The 21,127-nt window shown below is 42.7% G+C and overlaps 1 protein-coding gene across 1 annotated transcript in view; it reads left to right on the top strand.

Moving 5' to 3' along the window:
* LOC117217302 (protein zerknuellt 1-like) overlaps nucleotides 1-21,127 on the top strand; it is a 100,513-nt gene that overhangs the window by 38,906 nt on the left and 40,480 nt on the right. Inside the window, exon 3 of the mRNA XM_033464810.1 lies at nucleotides 15,574-19,442. Coding sequence (XP_033320701.1) covers nucleotides 19,070-19,442 — 373 coding nt within the window. The 5' untranslated portion in view covers nucleotides 15,574-19,069. The remainder of the gene's footprint in view (nucleotides 1-15,573; nucleotides 19,443-21,127) is intronic.

Genomic DNA, 21,127 nt, shown 5'->3' with positions numbered 1-21,127 from the left:
GGCTTAATACAATAATAAGGCGAAGGTAGCAAGCGCGAATAAATTACTGGCAAAGGGGTTGTATAGCTCCCACGTGCGTTGTATTTACGTGGCGCGAATGCGCGCCGGGGACGAGCGCTAATTACGAGGATGAATGAGCCGCGAATGGATGTCGTTCATCTTACTGAAAACGCAGCTTCCTCTTCCGGTGTACAGCCACCCCCATGCACCACCTCGTCGACTTAAGCCCAATTTGCATCTGTCGCCCGACTCGCGGATGCAATTAGATTGGAATTATCGCTGCCCGTTTGTCCGCGTATAATTGCAGTTAATCGCGACTGCTTTCCCAACGTTCCAACCGATCCGATTTTCTACTCGCGTTTGCCAACCGAAATAAGATTTTCTGTCGTATAAGATTTTGGAATCATTTTTGGTATTAGTCGATTTGGAGAATTTTGTAATATAATCTGTGGGTATTGATCCGTTTCAATATTGATGTTATGATTGTACTATATGGTTCTCGAAACTTTTCCAATTCCAATTTCGATATTTTTAGCGTTAGTAGAGCAGCTCTGAATGGAATTATTTACTTAGCGGGTATTTTTGTCATAACAATTTCATATAATATTTGAATATAGATTAAATTTTTTTGTGTGAATTATCATGAAAAGTTTCCTCAAAATTCTATAATTTTTAATTTGCATCCTGACTCCAAGTAGACGTTATGCGCAGCACAAGTGTTAATCGAATCACAGAATTTTCATCGTACAGAAAATTAAAAGCCTTCGAATGTTTCCCCTGAAGCATCGGAAGCCTACAAGTATTCTATGAAAAAGGAATTCGACTATCGATATACCGCCAAAAATTTACATTGGAGATTGTACATCACGTTACGCGATTGAAACTGGGAATTGAATGGAATCTGAATCACCGAAACCATTGAATGAACGAGAGACGATGACCCATTGAACGCGCCGAGGAATCAATGGCCCGTCTTGATAGAAGATTTACGGATGCTATTTCCGTTTTATCAGCAGCTCTCGTTCCGTTTAGACGTCAGCCAAGCTAGGGAAACGTATCTGCTGGCCAATTAACGGATTCGTTGCTCCAGCGTGATTATCAGGCGGCATAATTAATATCCCATACGGAGCGGAACGAGGGGTAAACGATCGAAGAAACGAAAGAAAACCGAGGAAGAGGAGGAGAAGGTGGTCGCAGCTGGCTCGACCGTGGCAGACTTTAAGACGCCGCTATCAAAGGAAGTGAGGTCGACCTCGAAGATGGTTAATGGTCGACTGGGCGTGGGACAGGCTTTCCACGATCGTGGATTACGGTCACACATGGATTTTCATATTCAAAAACAACGATAATCATCTGAGAGTTTGAAGGTAACATCGAGGAAACTGATGTATCAACGGAATCTCCAACGAATGTGGAATAGTCCGTGATCATCGTCCCAGTTATTCATCCGTTGGTATCGCTGGCGCTGCATTTCTGATTTCAGTCGGCCTTTCATTGAGTTATTATGATCTAGAATGTAATCTGGCCGTTGATAATTTGGTAACGAATGTAACACATTATCTCGTGATTCGTTTGTCTCATATTTTTCAAAGTGGTAAGACCCTCTCGTTAGACAGCGACGAGATTAGCCGAGTTGAATTTATGAATGGCGCAGAGTGAATGTACCAATTGTGTAACAAGTTGAATGACGGAGTAAATATGATTCCATAATTAAGATATCGCTAACTGTTGCGTGATATGTCCTATTCGTGTGTAATAGACTTTTGAGACGGTCTGATTAACTCCGAAGTGGTCATATTATTACAGAATGAAATACTCAGCGTTCTGGAGAATCCATTAATGAAAATGTACTTACATAGCAAGTCTCTTGTTTAAATTGTTGTCACTTGGCTATTTCCAAGTTAATTAGTCGCCGATCGGAGCGGTGTCGAACACAGATCAACAATGTTAAACTTGGCTCTTCGTCGTTTCAAAGCTTCGAACCAATTACATTTACATTCTGCACACCAGATCAGATGTTCAGTGAAATTATTGAAACTTGCAATATCCAAGGCAATTGAGCTCACTCAAAATCGATAGAATCAAACTCAAACCACCAATCCGAAGCTTCAAACCCAGACTCGATTCAATAACGTTGGAATCCAGTGGATGACCAACCCCGTCAGTCCAGTTGAAACAGCAACCCCATACCGTATCCCCGATCCCGTTCAGCGTTACGATATTCCCGTTCCAACCCTCTATTTCGATAAATCGCACGGGTTCGCAAATACTGGCGAGATAACGTACGATCCCATCTAATTTCGATAATTGCACCGACTGGTATCAGCCCGCGAGCAGGATCTTTTCCCTTGTACCTGCGATAGGAGGCACGAAAATCGGAATCGAGCGGTGGGAAGGGAGTGAAACGTCAGCCAGATGCGTCGCACGAGGCGTGTCGAATTCCCCTATGGGCCCGGAGTCGGCCTGCATTCCCATATTAACATAGAGATACGGTGTTACGATGGTTGGCACGAGGTTCGCGGCGCGCGGTGCCGTTTTGTCCTGTATACTTTAGGATGGTCTAATGGAGGCTCGCCACGTGGCGCCACGCGGCTCCGGGTTAAGCAAACTATCGATTATGGGATTTCACGCTAAGCACCTATAGGATTACCACCGGCGATGGACGATAAAGCCACTGGATTTGTTGCTCTTTTCAAACAGAGGGAGAAAGAGAGAGAAAGAGAGAGACAGAGAAAGAGTAAGATCTTGGTGTTGCAACGGTCGGTCTATCTGATCGGTGCACTGCCTCCTCGTTGCCTGCTCCCGTGGTCCCCAAGGTCCACTCGATGCTCCCTTTGCACAACCTGACTGTGCGAAAATCTTGCCTCTACCATGGCTCGTTCGAGGTTTATGGACTCGGTGGCTTTTGGTTTCGAAAGCGGATAATGGTAGAGAGTCAACGCTGTTGGGTTCTGTGTTGAATGGCAGAGAATTTCTGGAATGTTAAGGAAATTGAGAATGATCTGGATCTTAAAACGTACCTAATGAGATCATTAAGTTTTGTATTTTATTCCTGAGATTCAATATTCTTGAATGAATTAGCTATGTATTAGGTGTCGATGTTAATTCACTATCTTTTTGAACGAAATTTATGTACCATTTATGTAATTTATGTACTATTTATGTATTATCTACTGTCCTTCTATTCGGTATTTTCTATTATTTTATTCCATTTCTGGCTGAAATACTCGGCCCCTTCTTCTGCATATAAAATACATAAAAGCTGAAATAAATGCAACAGCGTACAAATATTTTCTTATCCTGTGTATATGCAAGAGAAAAGTTGCAGAGAATTTTTAAAGCGAGCCAAGTTTTCTCATGGCACCGGTGTTCTGTCGTGTTAAATAAGCTGTCAGGCGGCGTGCTTCTAAATATACTTTTATATAATTACCCGTGGCTGATCAGGGACACCGTTTTTTGAAACGATTTTTACGGCCATTAGAACCAGGGCGAGTCGATGTGCCGTGGCAGTCTGTTCCCATGACGTAGAAACGAGGTGTATTTAATCGTGTGTGCCAGTGATTCGACGCGGCCGGTTTGCAAGATGGCTAAATGATTTGGGAACCACCCACTGCAGCTTGCGTTTTCTCATAACGTTACGAACCATGTTCGAATTAATCGTCGATCTTTGATCGTTTTCCTTTACGCATTTGTATGTTCCTTTCGTTCTTCGTTATTAATATATTACAGTAGGGAAGTATCGTTAATTATTTGATATCGGTGGGGTAGTAAATGAGAGTGTGATTAGGTTTCATTGAACTTTCGATAGTGTAATAAATTGTCTGCCGCTATATTAATACACTTCGATTCGATATTTCACTCTAGATAAAATTAATTTTATATTTAGTTAAATACCAATGTGAGAAACTACAGAATCACGGACATTTAATTTACATTAAATCAGTTCTTTGTAGAAGTCTATTATTATTTTTACATCTGAATAATTTACATATAAAATAACTGAGAGGAAAAGAGAAGTGAATCAGATTTGTAGAATTTAAAACGTCCATCAAATAGAAATCAACGCGTGATCATAATTTTACCTGAGGTAATAGAAAATGATCAACTTCAGAATCGAAGTGGATTGATCTATTTTTCGAAGAACAAAGGGTCGTTGGCCTCCCACGAATCGACGAAAGAGGAAGCTGCGCCGGACAGAAATAACGAAGCAGGAAGTGGCGAATCGGAAAAAGAAAAGGGGTCGCTAGATACGAGACGACGCGACGATTCGTTGCTCGGTTGGTTCACAAGGCGTGAGTATGTCGAGCGTGCATATCGAAAGCGTGGTGAGAGGAAGAAAAGGAAGGACAAGACGCGGAGGGAAGAGCGAGGGACCTCAGCAGGAGATAAGGCCTTTGAATATAGCCGCAAGGTCAGCATGGAACTGACCCCAGCATCCTGCCCGACTGAATTCGAGTTTAATGAATAACTATTGAATCCCGCCTCTATCGCTGCCAATAAGAACAAAACGGAAGCCATGCCGATGGTGAACTGATGCTCAAGCTGGAACTTGCCGAAGGAAGTCGTGTCGGGCTCCTGTTTATGTGAGATGATTTAAAATAATCGAGCAGATCGATTAAAACCACCAGACATCGTTTTCCATCGTTCCTATTCGTGGAACGATGCCTTTGTTTCTGAGCCAGATAGAAACCGTTTAGAAAATAAACTACGGAGAATGTGGATTAGAAAATTGTTTAGCAGGGTATATTTGCGGTTTCTGACTCTTTTTGCGTTTCTTTCGCGATATTTTTATAGAGAAATAAACTTGTTGCGCTATCGATTTGTTTCTTCGTTTCTTATATGATAGACTCGTTCAAAGAAAGCTTAAACAACAATGTTGAACGCCATCTTTCTTCAGACGTAATATAATTTACGCATTTTAATCGTCATTGATATTGTGGTAGCGCACAAGACACTTTTGTTTCCACTCAGAAGTGGAACTTAAATTTTCATTCGAATCACAGCGAATTGAAAAAGGCGAGAAAAGTTTCACCTTCCTGAATAGGATAATCGCTCGAGGCAACAGATTTTGCGCCCCTCATCCGGCAGGTGCGTCACGAAGCGTCATCGCTGATCCGTGGAAAATGGCGGAGACGCCTCGAATTCACCGGTGTACGGTGGGAAAAAAAAGTACGAAAGAAGAAAAGAGACGAGGGAGTAGACATGCGAAAAGGGGAGAAGGTAGAAAGGGGTAAGAGGAGGATCCGTAAGGAGGAATGGGAAGGGTTAGCGTAATCTGTATGGTGCTGTGGCATCGGTGCCATCAGGCCGAGAGACTAAGTATACATTTTATCCGTAACGTGTTCGCCATTACCCTACGACGCCGAGGCCACGGGCTAAGTAACGGCTCGTGAGGGTCGAGAACGGCCTCGTAATGCGATGTGTGTGCAACATAAGTGGCCATCAGCCAACATAAACAATCGCCATGGTAAGTATATGGTGCGACGATACTTGGCCCTCTCCCTCTTTCATTGTCTGCCATTTCTGTTCACCTTGCGCCGGTCGTTCTTGGTACATCCTCGTCTCGCCGACTCGAGTGGCGATCATGGAATCGTACGGGGTCCTTCACGGGATACCTGCTACGTATACGGGGCCCCATTGGAGACGGTGCAACGTAATGGAGCCATTATCGCTGGATAACTTCATCATCGGCCATTGGCGTAGGCCGTTCACCACGCGGTGTACGCTCTCTCTCCGTTCTTCCGCTCGGTATCACGATCGACCGATACAAAACGATTGCCGGGTACGCGGGGAGGGGCCATCTTATCGATGATGGGAATTGTGCTTCGTCTTCGTTCCTTTGGCATCGTGTACCGATATTATAGCACATATTGAAAATTCTACATAATTTAATGTGCCCTCGTGGACGGATATGGGCTATGGTTCTTGGAACAGAGCCGTTTATAATCTGGCCCCGATCGCGTTTTAACGTCCGCGCGGACCCGCGCAACTTTCAGCATCGATACACCGGCCATTCTTAATCAACGGGCAAAAAATAACACGCTGGAATCTTGGAAAAATGTCTCGACGATCCGTATGCCGGATAACATGGAAAATTTCCTTCGAATCACTGATAAACGTTTCTCGTTCGTTCGTCGAACGATCTACAAGTTAATAACGTAGTTGGAGACGTAGCAATGTCGTACGAGAGGCAGTAGAAAAATTCTTTGGAACTTTAATGGGTTTAATTTCACTGGAATTTACATCGAACTCCGAGTTTCAACAAAGGAGAAATAATCTCCACATCGATTCAATAACTCGAGTATCTCACAAAGACCGTGAATCATCTCGCCATCATAACGCCGAGATTACACCCTAAGAAGCGTTAACTTGGCGCAAATCTCCAAATAAAAAGGTTCTCGCGGCGATGGTGGAAATAATGATCGAAGGAAGATGGTCAGAAGTTGGCGTCGAAATTCGTCGAACTCGTCTCGTTCGGAAGGAAATTCAGAAGAGAATTTCAGCCATATAAAACGAACGACGCGCCGTCACGAATGTAACGCGGACGAAAATTGCAGCGTGGTGGAGAAAACGAGCCACCATGATTCCTAGATACCTGTTCGCATTGTCCGGTGAAATTTACCGTTTCCGGTGAATACGCAGACCCAGTGTGTACACCATGGACGGCAGAGGATCACGATCAGCCGCGAGCACACACGTGCTTTCGAAGCATCGCGGCCTGTGTGTGCACGCAGAAGAAAGATATTGATATAAACAGGGGGCAGGGCCAGAGTGGAGCGTGCTTTGTAATCAAGCCCCCATTACTATCGAAGGTGGTCAATCTTCTCCGTGGACGTTGGCTGGAACGACGTTGTTCCAAGCGATACGACTTTTAGCACGGTTTTCTTTTCTCTTTTTAATCCTGTGCCCGAGATGCGTACGGAGTTTGCTGACACCGGTCTTGTCTGCCCAGCCACCTGCCCGTTTCACTTGTGCAAAGTGTTAAATTATGCCAATTAAGCTGACTACGGGCTGATAGATTTTCAAAATTTGTCGCCGTTACCAACGCTACGTGCTTTATATTCTCGAGTCTTGTCTAGCAAATATGATTCGTAGTATTGCGATAATGGGATGGAATAAGTCAAGCATTTTTCGTATCAATATCTGAATAATGTGTAGTCAAAGTGATAGAAATACGATATAGATTTCTCGCTAAACTTTCACGAAATAATATTTACTATCGAAATTGATAGAAACAGAAAAACAGAAGCTTCGAAAGATTCTTTTAGCGATTACTCTCAAGGATGAATCAATTTCGACATTTTGTTGGTTACTTTGTGAAGTTGATAAGGTCTTGATAAGGCCTTGACTGAGAAACAACCCACAACGATTGACCAATCCAGATTGTTTCCTGAAGAAGTGAGTCACACGTTACTTCGCTGTACAAACTTTTTGAAACTCTCAACAGAATTAAGACGGAATTTTTAAGAAATCTACACCGAATTTCAATTAATAATTTCAACTTCAAGACCTCTTGCAATTGTTTCTTTCCTCATTATCGCGATAATCAGTAGATGTTTACAAAAAATTGTTCCAAAATTTTTTTACTAGCAAGCCTCGTTTCATTTCATGAGCATCCATCCTGTCGAACGTTCGCTGTTTGGTAAAGGAATCTCCGAGAAAGAGATTCGAGGTGGCTTTGATGGTGGTTGTTTCTCAAAATACAATCCAATCCATGGCGAATTTCCCGTAGCTAAACCGTTTCCAATCGACCAACCGGTATTTCCAGCTGAAACCACCCTTCTCGGCTTGATCTCGAGACTTTTTTCGAGGGTGATCGCGTAGACGGTACTACTGGCGCAGAAACGAGGGTTTCGAGGCGGAAAAGACGGAGTCAGCACACCATTCGCAGAGAACATGGCCGGTGAAATAAAATGTATCGTCTATTTTATTCGGTAGCCTCGTATTGGTCGAGTGGACATTCCACGAACCCCTGGAAGTCGCAATTTCTGGCAACCTTCTTTTGTACCCGGGCATTCAATATCCTCCGTGTCGTAATGGAGCTTCTTTGGTAATTCGAATTGCTTTGTTGTTCTTATAGTCGACACGTTTGCGAATCTTTAGGAAGATTGAATTTCTCGAAACAAAGAAGGCGTGATGCCGAGAATGATGCTTGGGAAGTTAGATTATTTTATTTTAGTTATGTTAGTTTATTTAGTTTATTTTAGTTATTTTAGAGGATGATAGAGATAGGTACTTTGTGTATAGAAATTTAACGCTAAAATAGTATTATAAAAAATATTCAAAGAGAATATTTCGTGTCTACAAAAATATGTGTATAAAGTTACCGAATATTTAGCAAACAATGAATGATCGAACAATTTACTATAACAACAAATTAAAAAGAATACCATTTCACAACAACATAACAAGAAATCTATATGTCCGACAAAATCTTTACTTAAGTCCTACCAAAAAGTACTAACACATTGACATTGTCGAATAAAAAATCCCATCAAATTAAATCACCTTTCCAATCTTCCAATCAATTTCATATGTATATTCAGCTCCCGAACATCATTCTCCGGGACAGGATCGATCAATCATCTGTGGAAATCAGGACGAAAGACGAAACCATCGCGACAATATCCCGTTGGTATACCACATAAGATGTCCACCGTTCCACTTCCATGCAGCAATCAAAGAAGAGTCGGCGTCCAATCAGACGCAGCTGGTCAAGAAGGGATCCTAGGAGCGGGCAGAGCGGGTTTGAAATCTTGGCAGGAGCCAGGGACAAAACATTCGCCGCGATGCCGCGGCCAGAACGTATAATAAGAGTGTGATTAGCATTATTTACGGCCGGTTAACTATTAACCCATAAATCAACCGGAGGACTACATTATCCGACTGGTGTAACCGTGTGTTGGTGCGTGTCTGGTCGTCTCTCTTGGCTCCTCTCTTTCGAGCAAGAAAAATAAGAAAAAGAAGAAGAAGAAGAAGAAAACGGTACCGTACCGAGGTGTGCAGACCTCGTAGATCGTACGAACGATAAGCGACGAGGATTCGTGAGCCGACGAGAAAGGAAAAAGAGGGGTGAAGACGGGGGTGGCAAAGAGGAAAGCTTCGATGGAAGAAGAAGGGGGAACGGCAGAGGCGGCCAGCCATCTTCTTGGTGATTTAGGAGGACGCAGTGTGCCTTCTTTCCTTTATCAGCCGCTCCTTTCCTTCTTGTCTTCGCTGGATCTCTCGCGCGAGTTTCTAGCGGATTACGGTGAATCAGCTCGACACCCCTTCGTAGACGTGCTCCGATCGTGCCGCACTTTCGGTGAGTGTATCTTATACCGTATCACGAGGTTTGGATCGATTTGTTGAACTTCGAACATGTTGTATGCGAGTGTTGCGTGAGATGTTTTGGTTATTCGTATGTTCAAGGATAGGCGACTTCGGGTATGGAAGGTTTGGAAATGACAGAGATACGATATTAGTGGAAAAAGGGAGCTGGAACAGCATCTTTCAGAAAGTAGATCTTTCACGAAGGAAATGGCATTTATTTTGACAATATGTGTATTTTTGTAGAACTTTTTACATTATTGAGAAGGTGTAAGATATCGTCGTTTGAATGTTGTCCCTCCTTTTTGCGAGACAAAGCCGAGTTCTTTATAGCGTTGAAATTTCTATCCGCGACAAAATGTGCTGCGCAAAAAGCATTAAATTCTCGTTTCATTTTTATTTGTGGAAATGAAGGGGCATAAAATTACTATTTGGCCTGCCCATTCTCCTAAAATTTTCAGAAATTGACTGCCATCTACCGTGCGGTTTTTGTACGTAAATTGGAAAATAGGTCGATGATACATCCTGCCGGCTGTTTGGAAAACCGCGCTGGCTCGTATTATTCAATGAAGAATAAAATAATTTGTTCGGCGATGCTTTTACTAGCTGCATGCTGATTGTTAGTTATGGTATCATATATCCGCGTTAAACTTAATCATTTGTATCGGCACGGTGGGCAATTTAATCGGAACATACTGACAGGAAGATCCGTGCGCTATATGTTTTAATATTCGATGATAAACACACGTAAATGACTAATTAATTTAATTACAGCGTCGGCCGTTACAACGGGAAAACTCACTGTTTAATCAGCGACCGTGTCACGATGTAATTTCGCTGTTAATATAACCTCGCTTTGACGATTATCATCGCCACGATTTTTATTCGGTGGAAAAAGCGTGATCTGTAGAATTCGCGTGAGATACCGTTCGCAAACAGTTTTAAATATATATATGTGTACACACACGATGTAATTAGATATTATCTACACACAGTAGTAATATAAATATGCGAAATAAGGTGCTTTCATGAATTTTATTAGGTTAAACCACCTACGCATAAAATAATTAGTCTATTTAAGTATATCATTCAGATCCAATAAATCACATGAGATCTCGAACGATCCTCCTCCGCTGAATTTCAAAGCACTGTATAGTACTTAATTACATAATCGCGAGACCAGGTAGCTATTCGAAATAAGAAATCGCGTGTGCGCATCGCGTTTTCATTGCAGTGGCCGGGAGATATCCGCAGCTCATAGAGGGCCGAAGGGGGGGGGGCTGCTCGTGTAGTCACCGTAGATCCCTCTAAATAAATTCCCATAAAGCAGCGCCGGTGGCTTGGTCACGTTGGCCTGCTCTTGCCACTTGCCGCGTACACGGTCTGCTTCCGTATTCGAGACACGAGATCCTGCCAGTGGTACGTCATTCGCCCTGTCGCTAATCAGAACTAACCGCCGACGCGTGACTCGAATCCGCTATCGACGAAACGAACGAAGGAGGAGAAGCTGGAAAAACGCGAGAAGACCTGCCAGACGGAGGGAAAAAACGTAGAAGAGAGGAAGAGGACGAGAATGTGGAAGGAAGAAGGGGAAGAAGAACGAGAAGAAGAAAAAGAAGAAGAAGCGTAGACACGTCGTTTTGCAGCAGCCATCTTTGCATCTCCCTTTCACCAGCAACCCCATTTTTGCGCTCCTGTTATGGCCGTTCCCTCGCGAACTACCAGCTAAGTCTCCACCTTGAATATTTCCCTCCCTCTTGCACACCTTCCTTCGCGTTTCTCTTCGCTGCTCGCGATCGTGCCGGCAATTAGACTTGCAAAGCAACCGCGAATCTTGCGGAGATCCTCCGCTTCCGGAGCGAAGAGAGACATTTTTGTTAGCTTCTCCACGAGAATGTTCCGTGGATTGTGGCTTCGAGAAGTTCGCTGCAGAGTTCGGAGGTGTGGGTCCTAAGTTTCGGGAATTTCTTTCCCCTGGAAGTTTGAAAGAGAGGGGGGGGGGGGCTAAATATCGCGGAAGCGATATTCGAATTTCTGAGACACGATTGATTTCAACTTTTCTTTTTATTTCTGCGTCCTGAAATAATGATATTAATAACAATGGAATTGTTGAAATATATTCTCAACACGTTCAAAGTTTTCGTTATAGGTTTAAAATTCTGAAAAGTATAGCGAAAGGGGTAAAAGAGTTTCATTCCAAATGATCGAGAATTTCTAAAATTTCCTCAGCGAAATTGATACCTCGATCGATAGTTTAATGTTTTCCGAATCGTTGTTCGTTCACGAAATATTACGTAAACGTAGATAGCGCGTAATGGTGACTCTCGCGATCAATGGATCAACCCAGCTCACGAATTGAAATTTCTCAATGCAAGTACGGTCACGACCCCGTTGGCCAGTTAACTGACGTTTGACATCTTTATCGCGTCTTGATTGTGGAAAAAAGCGGGACGATCCATGCGCACGATCGGCTAAAAGAAAGAATCGACAGATTAGATGAAGCGTCGGGGTTACGAATGGGGTACGAGGCGCGTTCATTAAATCGCGACTCGTCATCGTCACGTTTCCTTGTCCTCGTTCAATTTCCGCTGCAGCTCGTGACGTTTTCGTCTCGACGATTTTTTTATTTCTCGCCCCTTTATTTTAAAAATTTGGAAGCTGCGTGCTCAATGACAAAATTTCTATATTCTAAGCTGTTCAAAACTCCAAAATAGGATCACGGTAAAAGCAATGAAATTTATAACAATTCACAGTATTTACTCTTCGATGGAAGTTTGATAAAAATGTTCTAAACACAATCTCGCAAAAAAATATTTGCCAAGTTACGTAGACTCACAAATTAATCAATGTTTCTCGGCTACGCGGCATTTAAAAGACGAAATTGTGCGATATTTAGTTAATCATTTTTTTATTCCATTTGTGCAGAAACCATTTTTGCTTATATTTTTCATCATCGCATTTATGTCAATTCAGAGAATATCGTTGCATCGAAATCGTTGCGGGCTATCTCAAGTTAACGTAGTGCCTGTGTAGCACGATAAAGTCTCGAAGTAATTAGTCTGATGTTTACACAGTTTAACGTTTCCCTCGTATCTTCGGTTCTCCTCCTACGCGGCTCAATTAACTTACGGCGTACTTAATTAGTCGTCCTGGCTCTTGGCACGCGGCAACAAACCGGCGAGGCGTTCTCGAATCGTTGGCGCCCGGTAAATTCTTCTCCTCGGCTCTTATCTGAAAAATAATTATCTACCGGACCGCTGTAGAATTTTTATCGAGCCACCAAGTTGTAAATAGGCTAACCAGACTGGTGTAACCGGTAATTGAACCGGTGTTTGGGGCGCGCCGATTCTTTCTCGGTTGAAAAAGTTTGGATTGTTGAACTATTGGGAGAAATAAACAAGGAACTTAATAACTAAACTGAATAAAAGTATTATGCCGTTTCGGAGATTTTCATTACTCGATAAAGGTAGTAGAGGAGAACAGAGGATTTTATAGTGTTGGAAAAGTAAGGAGACGTGTTCAAGCAAAGAATTTTAATAAGATTTATTAAGTATCGGTAAATTTGCAAGTATTTGAAAGGTTAATATCCTGTAACTGGAATTCTGTTTATTTATCAGAGAAGAAATTATGGTCGATTATACTTTTTCACTTTAATATTACCAATCATAACGTTAGGTATAACTACCTTGCTACCTAGATGGATATGATGATATTCGTATAGATGAAAATAAATAGATATAATAATCATATTTCTGGCTCAGTAAATATCAACATTAATCGTTCCAGAGTAGCTACTTTTAGTGGGTAATTGTGAAAGTATAAATCTGAAATGCATCAGTTTTACGCATTTAATAGTTCTGGCACTGATTTGAAAGCTAGGGATTAAAATAATTCTCGTGAATAAATTACTCACTCGAATCAAGAGGAAATTTAAAAGAAATGGGTTCTAAGTCACTTAATATAATAAAGGCCAGGGGAATCGAATAACAGGACAAATCGAATTATCCACAATGTCTGTTTAAATTCTCGCGATTTGTAGCACTTATGATAATGCAAATGTTAAACACAGAGAGGATTGCGGCAGATTGAATGAATTATAAATTGAAACGAGCGGAATGCGTTGATGCGAGGAGAATCGAGTGCGTGTTGAGATTCTAATTTATCAATTAGTAGGTAATTATTAGGAACGCGTGCACGCGTCCATTTGAATTGAATGTATTTCTCCCCATCGTGGCGTCACCGCGTAAAGAAAATCTAAACACGTTGCTTGCGTATGTGAACCGTATCATTATATCATTACGTGGCTACTCGTGTACGCGTATGATAGAGGTTTTCAAGCGTACAATATCGCACAAAAAACACTCCCGGTAGTTAGTGTTCTCAGGTGGCAATAAAAAATTCCAGAGAATAAGTAATACACGCGGAAAATAATTTATTAGCATATTTATTCGCTTTTTCTTTTTCCAGCGATGTTCTTCGCTAATGAAATCCAAACACTCGTCGTTCGTATGTACGTCATTACTTAAAAACGAGTAATAGCCGGTGTCTTTAAGAAGAGATAGCTAGACGTGTATGTACGTGAGAGGTCTCGCTCGTGTTACTTTAAGCCTACGAGAAGGAAATCGCAATTAAAAAATGACAAATGGTTGGGAAAGGTGAAAGTCTGTTTGAAATTCCGAGGAAAGTTCTAATTTATCAATCGAGCCTGTTTATTTCCGAGAAAGCAATATGTCAGGTTGTTATTCAAAATAAATAAGCAATTATCGTAAATAAATGCGAGTCTTGTAATTAAAACTTTCATGCGCGTTTCGGGCTAAGCGAGTATAATAATTTCGAGATTCATAAATCAATCTTAGAACAAAGAAAATCGCAGCTCTACAATCAATGGCGAATAAAACTATATCTTGTCAAGACCTGCTTTTTTATAATAATTCTATGATAAATAATTCACACATTCGAAGTAAAATATCTTTATAACAATCTTATCCTTAATTTCTCCCATTAATCGAATTCTTTATTGCCATCTTAGACATTCTGTTTTGAACATGAAATCTTTTCGTAATGAAATAACCGTGTGATAACCAAATAGCCATAAATATAATTACCGAGAATGCGCGAATTTATATTCACCCTCAATCTTAATTCTTGTAATTCGTTCGCATCATCAGTAATTTACAGGAGCAGTACAAGCGATTATAAATAAATAAAGAAACAAATAATGGAAAAAGAAGAGAAAGAATTTACCCACAATTAAAATGAGTTTCGAATTTCCGATAAAGAGTCTTCGAGTTACATCATCCACGATTATCTATCCTCTCGGAAGAGTAACTAAATGAAAGTTTGCAAACTGAACGAAAGGAGCGGAGGACTCGCGATGGAATTAATCATGACCGCGTCACGACGATCATGTCGGGATAATTTGTAAAATCGCGGAAGAGGGTTTTCAAATTTGCAACGATCTCGTGGCGAGTCGGATGAGCCAAGCACGCCCCGGGGAAGAACTTATTCATAAGATTATTTCCCATTTTCGTCATGGCGCTGCGCTGTATCGTTATTTAAGTTTTATATTAAAGCACCGGCCCCCGCCACTCGTTTGCCGCGTTTTTTGATGGACGAGCGGTGCGTGTCCTGCTTTCCTTCAACGGATTCGCCTAAACGTGAGATATCGTGCCCGATCAATTTTTCATAAGACTCGGTCCGCTCTCGCGAAAACCGCGCCACCGCCCACGGAATTTTCACGCAACGTCAGGGAAATTCGCCCCGTCGCTGCGCCCGTTTTTCTTTATTACGAACGCGAACAGAGATGCACGCGGCAAGACGCTGCTTTTTTTATCGGCTAGACGATCGCCTCATATGTCCTCCGATCCGATTACCGGACGCGTGACGATTCTCCTTGCACTATTCGGGGTAAGATCGGAAATCTCGAGCACGGAATATCTCGCAGTTTTTCGAAAACTTCGTGCAATTTAGAATTTTACATAGAGTGAATACATTTTTCTTAGAGCTTGCGAGGATTTTCTGCGTTTTTAACTTGATGTTTGTGGAATTTAAGATGGTCAGTAGTTTTAAGATTTTCCAGGCATACGTCACGAAGCAAAATATATCTCTTTAAGTGATAATTTACAATTAGACGATTCTGATAGTATTATCATGCTTTCCTTTGTGGAAACAGAAATCTTCTTCCCTTGGAACGACAAATTTAGTTCAACCAAACCAAAACTCTCTGTTCCATCGCCAGAAATAACGAATCGACATGTTTTTCAGGTACCTGCAGCTTTAAATTCCTCGGAATCGAAGAATTGCCACCGCAAAGATCTGGCAAGCTCAGAGAAGCTGATTCCGTGAAAACGGAAAGAATCCGGGGGCTCCGCTTTAATCAAGGTCGAATGTTCATTCTCCACGTCCACGGTCGGGCTATCAAATACAATCACCGAACGTGCGGCGTCTTTTTCCTTTTCCCGTAGCGACCGGATGCACAGTCTAACACACACCCTCTTCACCTACCGAAGCCAGAGTCGATTCGTTCTCGCTCTCACGAATTGAATCCAGCCCAGTGGTGGTGAAGCAGTTTCTGGAGGGAAGATGAAGGAGCGAGAGAAGGTTGCCCTGGCAACGACAGAGGGTTTCTCGACGTTGGTTGCCCGGGCAACCTCTAACCGGCGATCCCTAAATATGCGCCAGCAGGCCAGAAGTGGCGTGAAAGAGGGAGGGAAAAGAGGGTGAGAAGAAGAGGTCGAGCCTGTAAGAAGAGGAAAGGGAGAATCGGGGTGAGAGAGGAAAGATCCTCGCCACTGGTTGGCAGAAGGAGCATACCGGTGGGTTGGTAACTGTTACCGCGGAAGGTGAGGAGACCCAGTTAATTACTAAAGCGTTTTAATCGTCGGCAAAGTTCCGACGGCACTCAGGAGTCTGGACCAAAAGGGCTTCGGAGAATGTGGCGGCTGTGTAAATTAGGAACTCGCCAGTTTCCCTCTAGACTGTGTACACGAGTTTGTCTACCACGTTCAAGGAGCAAACCGGCAAGTTTTCACGGGGTGGGACGCGCGGTACGCGAAGCAGTCGAATCTTTATTCCAATCGTCTTATGAGATTTTTACATTATTTTCTTACAAGAAACGAACGATGCGTTTGGCGGGTCAATTTCAATTCATCGATCTTCAGAACATTTATTGACGTTAATGAGCATATTTATAATTCGATTAATCAATAGGCAAAACCTCAAAGTGCTAAAAATATGCTCACTGTTGATTCCTCGATTCACGAAGCAACAATATTCGTCAATGTATTACTTCGCGCTTGACCCAGCCAAGTTTACGTAAAGGTTAAACAATTTATCAAATTTCTTATCCAACTTTACTTGCTGGGAAAAGCCATTACATCATTTCCGTAATACAAAGTAACAAAATACGAAGCAACAGACGATGCCATGGATCTTCAGTCAGCACAAGATCGTTGAAAAGCGTCGAATTCCGGCGTCGATCGGCGCAATACGTTCACCTATTCATCCAAATAGACGAGGACACGTCGGTAACCAAGCTAGCCCGACGTCCCGCGTTAAATAACTTTGCTTAACAAGGTGCTGCCGCCACTGTAAAAAGATTACGTAAGCGGTAATGGCCGCCGGCTCCTCCTAAATTCGAGTACGAAGAGTTCCAGCCACGGAGTGCACCGAGTCGAGAAGCAAGGCGCGAGAAAGAGAGGATGATAGAGGCTGAGGGGGAACAGGAATGGCGAACGGGAAGGAGGAGGAGGTGTAGGAGGAGGGAGAGGCGACACGACGCCCGGTGGCGGGGGTTAATTTTAATTTCCTAATTTTTCCCACCCCGAGGCACAGGTAATTTCCTCCCCAGAAGAGAATAGATGTAATTACTTAACGCCTCCGAGCTCAGAGCTCCTCTTATTAAAAGAGGATCGTGCCCTCGAGGGCTGGAGGGGTGGAAGATACTCGTCTGGTGGGGGTGGGAGTGGAGTGGTGGAAGCACAACAATCGTCGGAGAACGATCGCGAAGAAAGGGAAACGTTGTCGGGCTCGTTCCCTCGAAGATGAACAACGGCGGAGATCAAGCTTCATCGTGCTTTCGATCGTCTCTGGCTTTCCCAGAATATTTCTGCGTCGATCTCTTCAAGTCTGTATTCGTGAAATCCTCCGGAGGACAGTTGCGAGTTGTTTAATAAAAAAAAAAAAAAAAAAAAAAAGGAGAAAAGGTGAAAGAATAAAGGAAGAGAAATAAAGGAAGGAGGATAGTTTTCTGTGGTGAAAAAAATTTGAACTTTGTAAAAGTGCGCATCTCGTTGACGGCATTAGAGGCTAAGGTCGACGCTGCTGCCTAGGCTCCACGACAGGGGTGGTTTGCCGAATGCTGTGGGGAAGGGAGGAGCCATCTTGCGGCTGCTTTCAGGGCAGCCACCAATTGATTCATCCCCACTACGGCACCACCATTACTGCAAGGAAGGGGCGTCGATTCAATTCCAGGGCAAAAAAACCGTCTACGAGGCGGAGTTCGCTCCGTAATCCATCCGTCCTCATTGGCCAGGAATAGAGTGGCACCCGTGAACCCACCATCTGTCCGACCAATCCAAAGCCTCTGGGTGGCGACCCAAACCAGTTTTGACTCCGTGGACAGAGGGGAGCCGTTGACTTCACTCTCCAGGCAGATAGTGCTGTGCCGTTGGCTCGTGCCGTAGTGGTCCTAACACTAACAGGTCCTTGCCAGCAAGGAATCCCTGGAATCCGTTCCGTTGCGCGCTCGAATTCACCCCACGGACTGCCAAATACACAAATACGACCCGTGCTCTTCTCTAATCTCGTCAGCTGATCGGTGTTTTCGTTGCTGCTGATTGCGTAACCTGATGTCCAGGTACGACGACACCGTCACCTCTAAACAGTTTTTAACAAGTGTGATCGTCGACCAGTGCACCGTGGACTTGTGTTTTCAACGATGGCCCAGTTTCCCTAGTGACTTTTGCGGTTTTGGCGGGTTCATTCGCAAAATTGACGGAAACATGAACATTCAGGGTGAAGATTAGATCCCGGATGGAAAGTTTGATTTCGAAAAGACCGACAATGAGAAATCGTGGCGTGAAACTGGAGTGTTAGTTACCGAGACTGTACTCGCGAAAGGACTAAATGGACTCTCGAAATACGTGTTTCATGAAATTCTGCTTGACTAACTTGGTGGGATTATATTTTTTGGGATTTGGGAGAAAATCGTCGAGGACTTTGAATATTAGATAAAAGACTGAAGCATAGAAGCTGAAAATACTGGCAGGAAGAATTTACATGGAATCCTCGATGCAAGGATTCTTTTAAAAGGCAAAAAGGTCGATTGCCATTGACGGAAACCTCGAATCACGCCTTCCGACGGCTGTCGACTTACCACGAGCACGTTCACTCGCTAACACATTCGCCATCCTTCCACCTCCACGACTACCGATCTTCAACAAACATGATCAATCTCGCTGCATATATCTAAAAGGAACCTCTAAATTCCATCAATCTTAAACTTAAATCTTCCATGTAAGATGTAAACAAACGATTTCTTGGTACATCATCGAAAACTTATCTCACGTGCGTCATACTCTGAAATTGAGGTGTCCAGACCTGCAACAACTGTTCTCGTCGAATGTCAGTTCCCATGAAGTTGAGGAAACTACGACCGTCGAAAGTATAGCGTATCGAGGATAGAGTAGAGGGATATAGATGCAAAATAAGTGAAATCTCTCCGGTGGAGAGACAGCCAGTCGTCAAGTTGGTCCCAAACATGGTCCTGGAACCAGGAGGTGGTCTGTCCTTTCCACTGCCTCCTGGTAGCGGCTCTACTGGTTCCGGTGGTTCCCTCCTGACTCCGGCCAGACTGTTTCAGAGGGCGACACCCGTGTTTCCGTTTCATCTGACAGGATGGCCACCACATCATCCGGTCCTCGGACAGGTTCAAAGCCAGGTACAGCAGACGATGCAAGCTCAGCATCAAGCAGCCGCGGCCGCTGTCAGGTTCCTCAGTCATCATCATCCTCATCATCCGCATCCGGCACTAGGGAACCACCCCCTGGTGCCGGCGATAACTAGCCACCATCCAACCGCCCATCATCTTCATCACGGTGCCGATCACGCGGATGAGGATGACGAGAAGAAAGGTAAGTGGCTTTTTTTCGCGTTACACTTCAAGCTAAGCACCTTGAAATAATGAGCGCAGCTGCGAACTATCGCCGCGAGGATGGCCACGCTTGTTTGGCTTTCGGTTGTTAACATCTTCTTCCTGAATTAACCTTAGGACTGTCAAACATGTCAGGATGAATCAGCTTTACGGTTTTTATTTTTTTTTATTGCCGACAGTACGCAGGTGTTTTCGGCAAAATTGCTGTCTTCCTCGCGACATTAACGTTGGAATTATCGAATATGTTAGAATGAAGGGGTTCGGATCTTTTATCTTTGAGATAAGCTGAGAATATCATACGATAATGAAAGCGATCAGTGTATTAACAATTTTACTAGGAAATAAGATACCGAGGTTCATTAAAAGTAAAAAATGTCTTATACAAGTTCCGAGTGAAAGTCTGTCTTGTTTATTTTCGTGTCAGTATAATCATAATCGCATAGTATATTCAAATACGCAGTACAAGTTCGTAGCTTCAGTTTTAATGGAGTTCGGAAAAGTTAATATCCTTTTGCAGTATAATTATTCTTACGATTAAAATCGACCGTGTTCCTATAGTGATCTTCTCGAACGCTTTAGTTCTATTGATGGAATGATTGTTTGACAACTTTGTATTAATATTCCTAGTTTTATTACGAGTCTTTCTTGCTTGTGTTATTCTTAGATTCGTTACTGTATATGATGTTTTGATATGTTCTATTTTAAGCTGCTATGTTTATAGAGGAAAATGCAGAATGACTTTACGAGAGATATCTGATCCACTTTTGCACTAAATTGAAACACAATTTCGAATTCATTGCCACGTTTCCTTGCTACGATAGTTTGCATACTTATAGCACGGTAAGCTGCAATTTTGAGGCAAGTAAGATAGTAAACTAGCAGGTTACTTGCTACTTTGTTGCTTGATTTACAGTGCGAATTAAACCCCATGTTATTCTCGTGCTTCTAATCTTGCTCTATATTAATAAGATTAGAAACTAGCCTCTTTACGTGTCTGATAAAATCACGATCAGGTTCACATCGAAAAATTCAGTTAACAGTATAATTGCGAACGAATCCTTTTTATGAACACCTTACATTTCATATATTCTCTAGATTCTTCGATTGAAACTTTCGTCCTAGTAATACAATAGTAATATCAACGAGCCTTGTTTTTCCTTTCTTTCCTTTCTCAGATATTTAAGTGTATAACGTACCAACAAGAAGAGCAAAAAGGTAGTTCGAAATTTTAATACAGACTCGCGTATTTCTACGTAATAAACGCAAAGTAATTTCATCCATTACAGCACGCTGTCCTACGGTTGTTTATATTATTCTCCTCATGAAGTATAACTCAGTTGAACATTTTGCACGGTGACATAAACGTTACTGTTACGCTTCTGGCCGCGACTCAGAGCACAGTTAAGTAATTATCATAAGCTGGGTTATTTATAATACGTAAATACACCGGAATATCTCCTACTAATATTTAACATCAACTCAATATCTAAAACCAGTTTACTCCTAAAACCACACCGACAAGTTTACACGTTGCAATTTTCGCCATCTCAAAGTACGTTTAACAACCAAATATGCTCGATTACGATACAGCTACTGTTCACCCCAAATACCAGAAGCCTCGCGTTCAAATCTAATACCGGCGATGCATGTGCCGTTTGGTACCGT

This window comes from Bombus bifarius, unplaced genomic scaffold (genome assembly GCF_011952205.1).
Source record: "Bombus bifarius isolate JDL3187 unplaced genomic scaffold, Bbif_JDL3187 scf7180000007975, whole genome shotgun sequence".
Taxonomy (NCBI): domain Eukaryota; kingdom Metazoa; phylum Arthropoda; class Insecta; order Hymenoptera; family Apidae; genus Bombus; species Bombus bifarius.
Note: the sequence above shows the minus strand (reverse complement) of the source record. Positions and strands in the feature narration are given on the sequence as shown.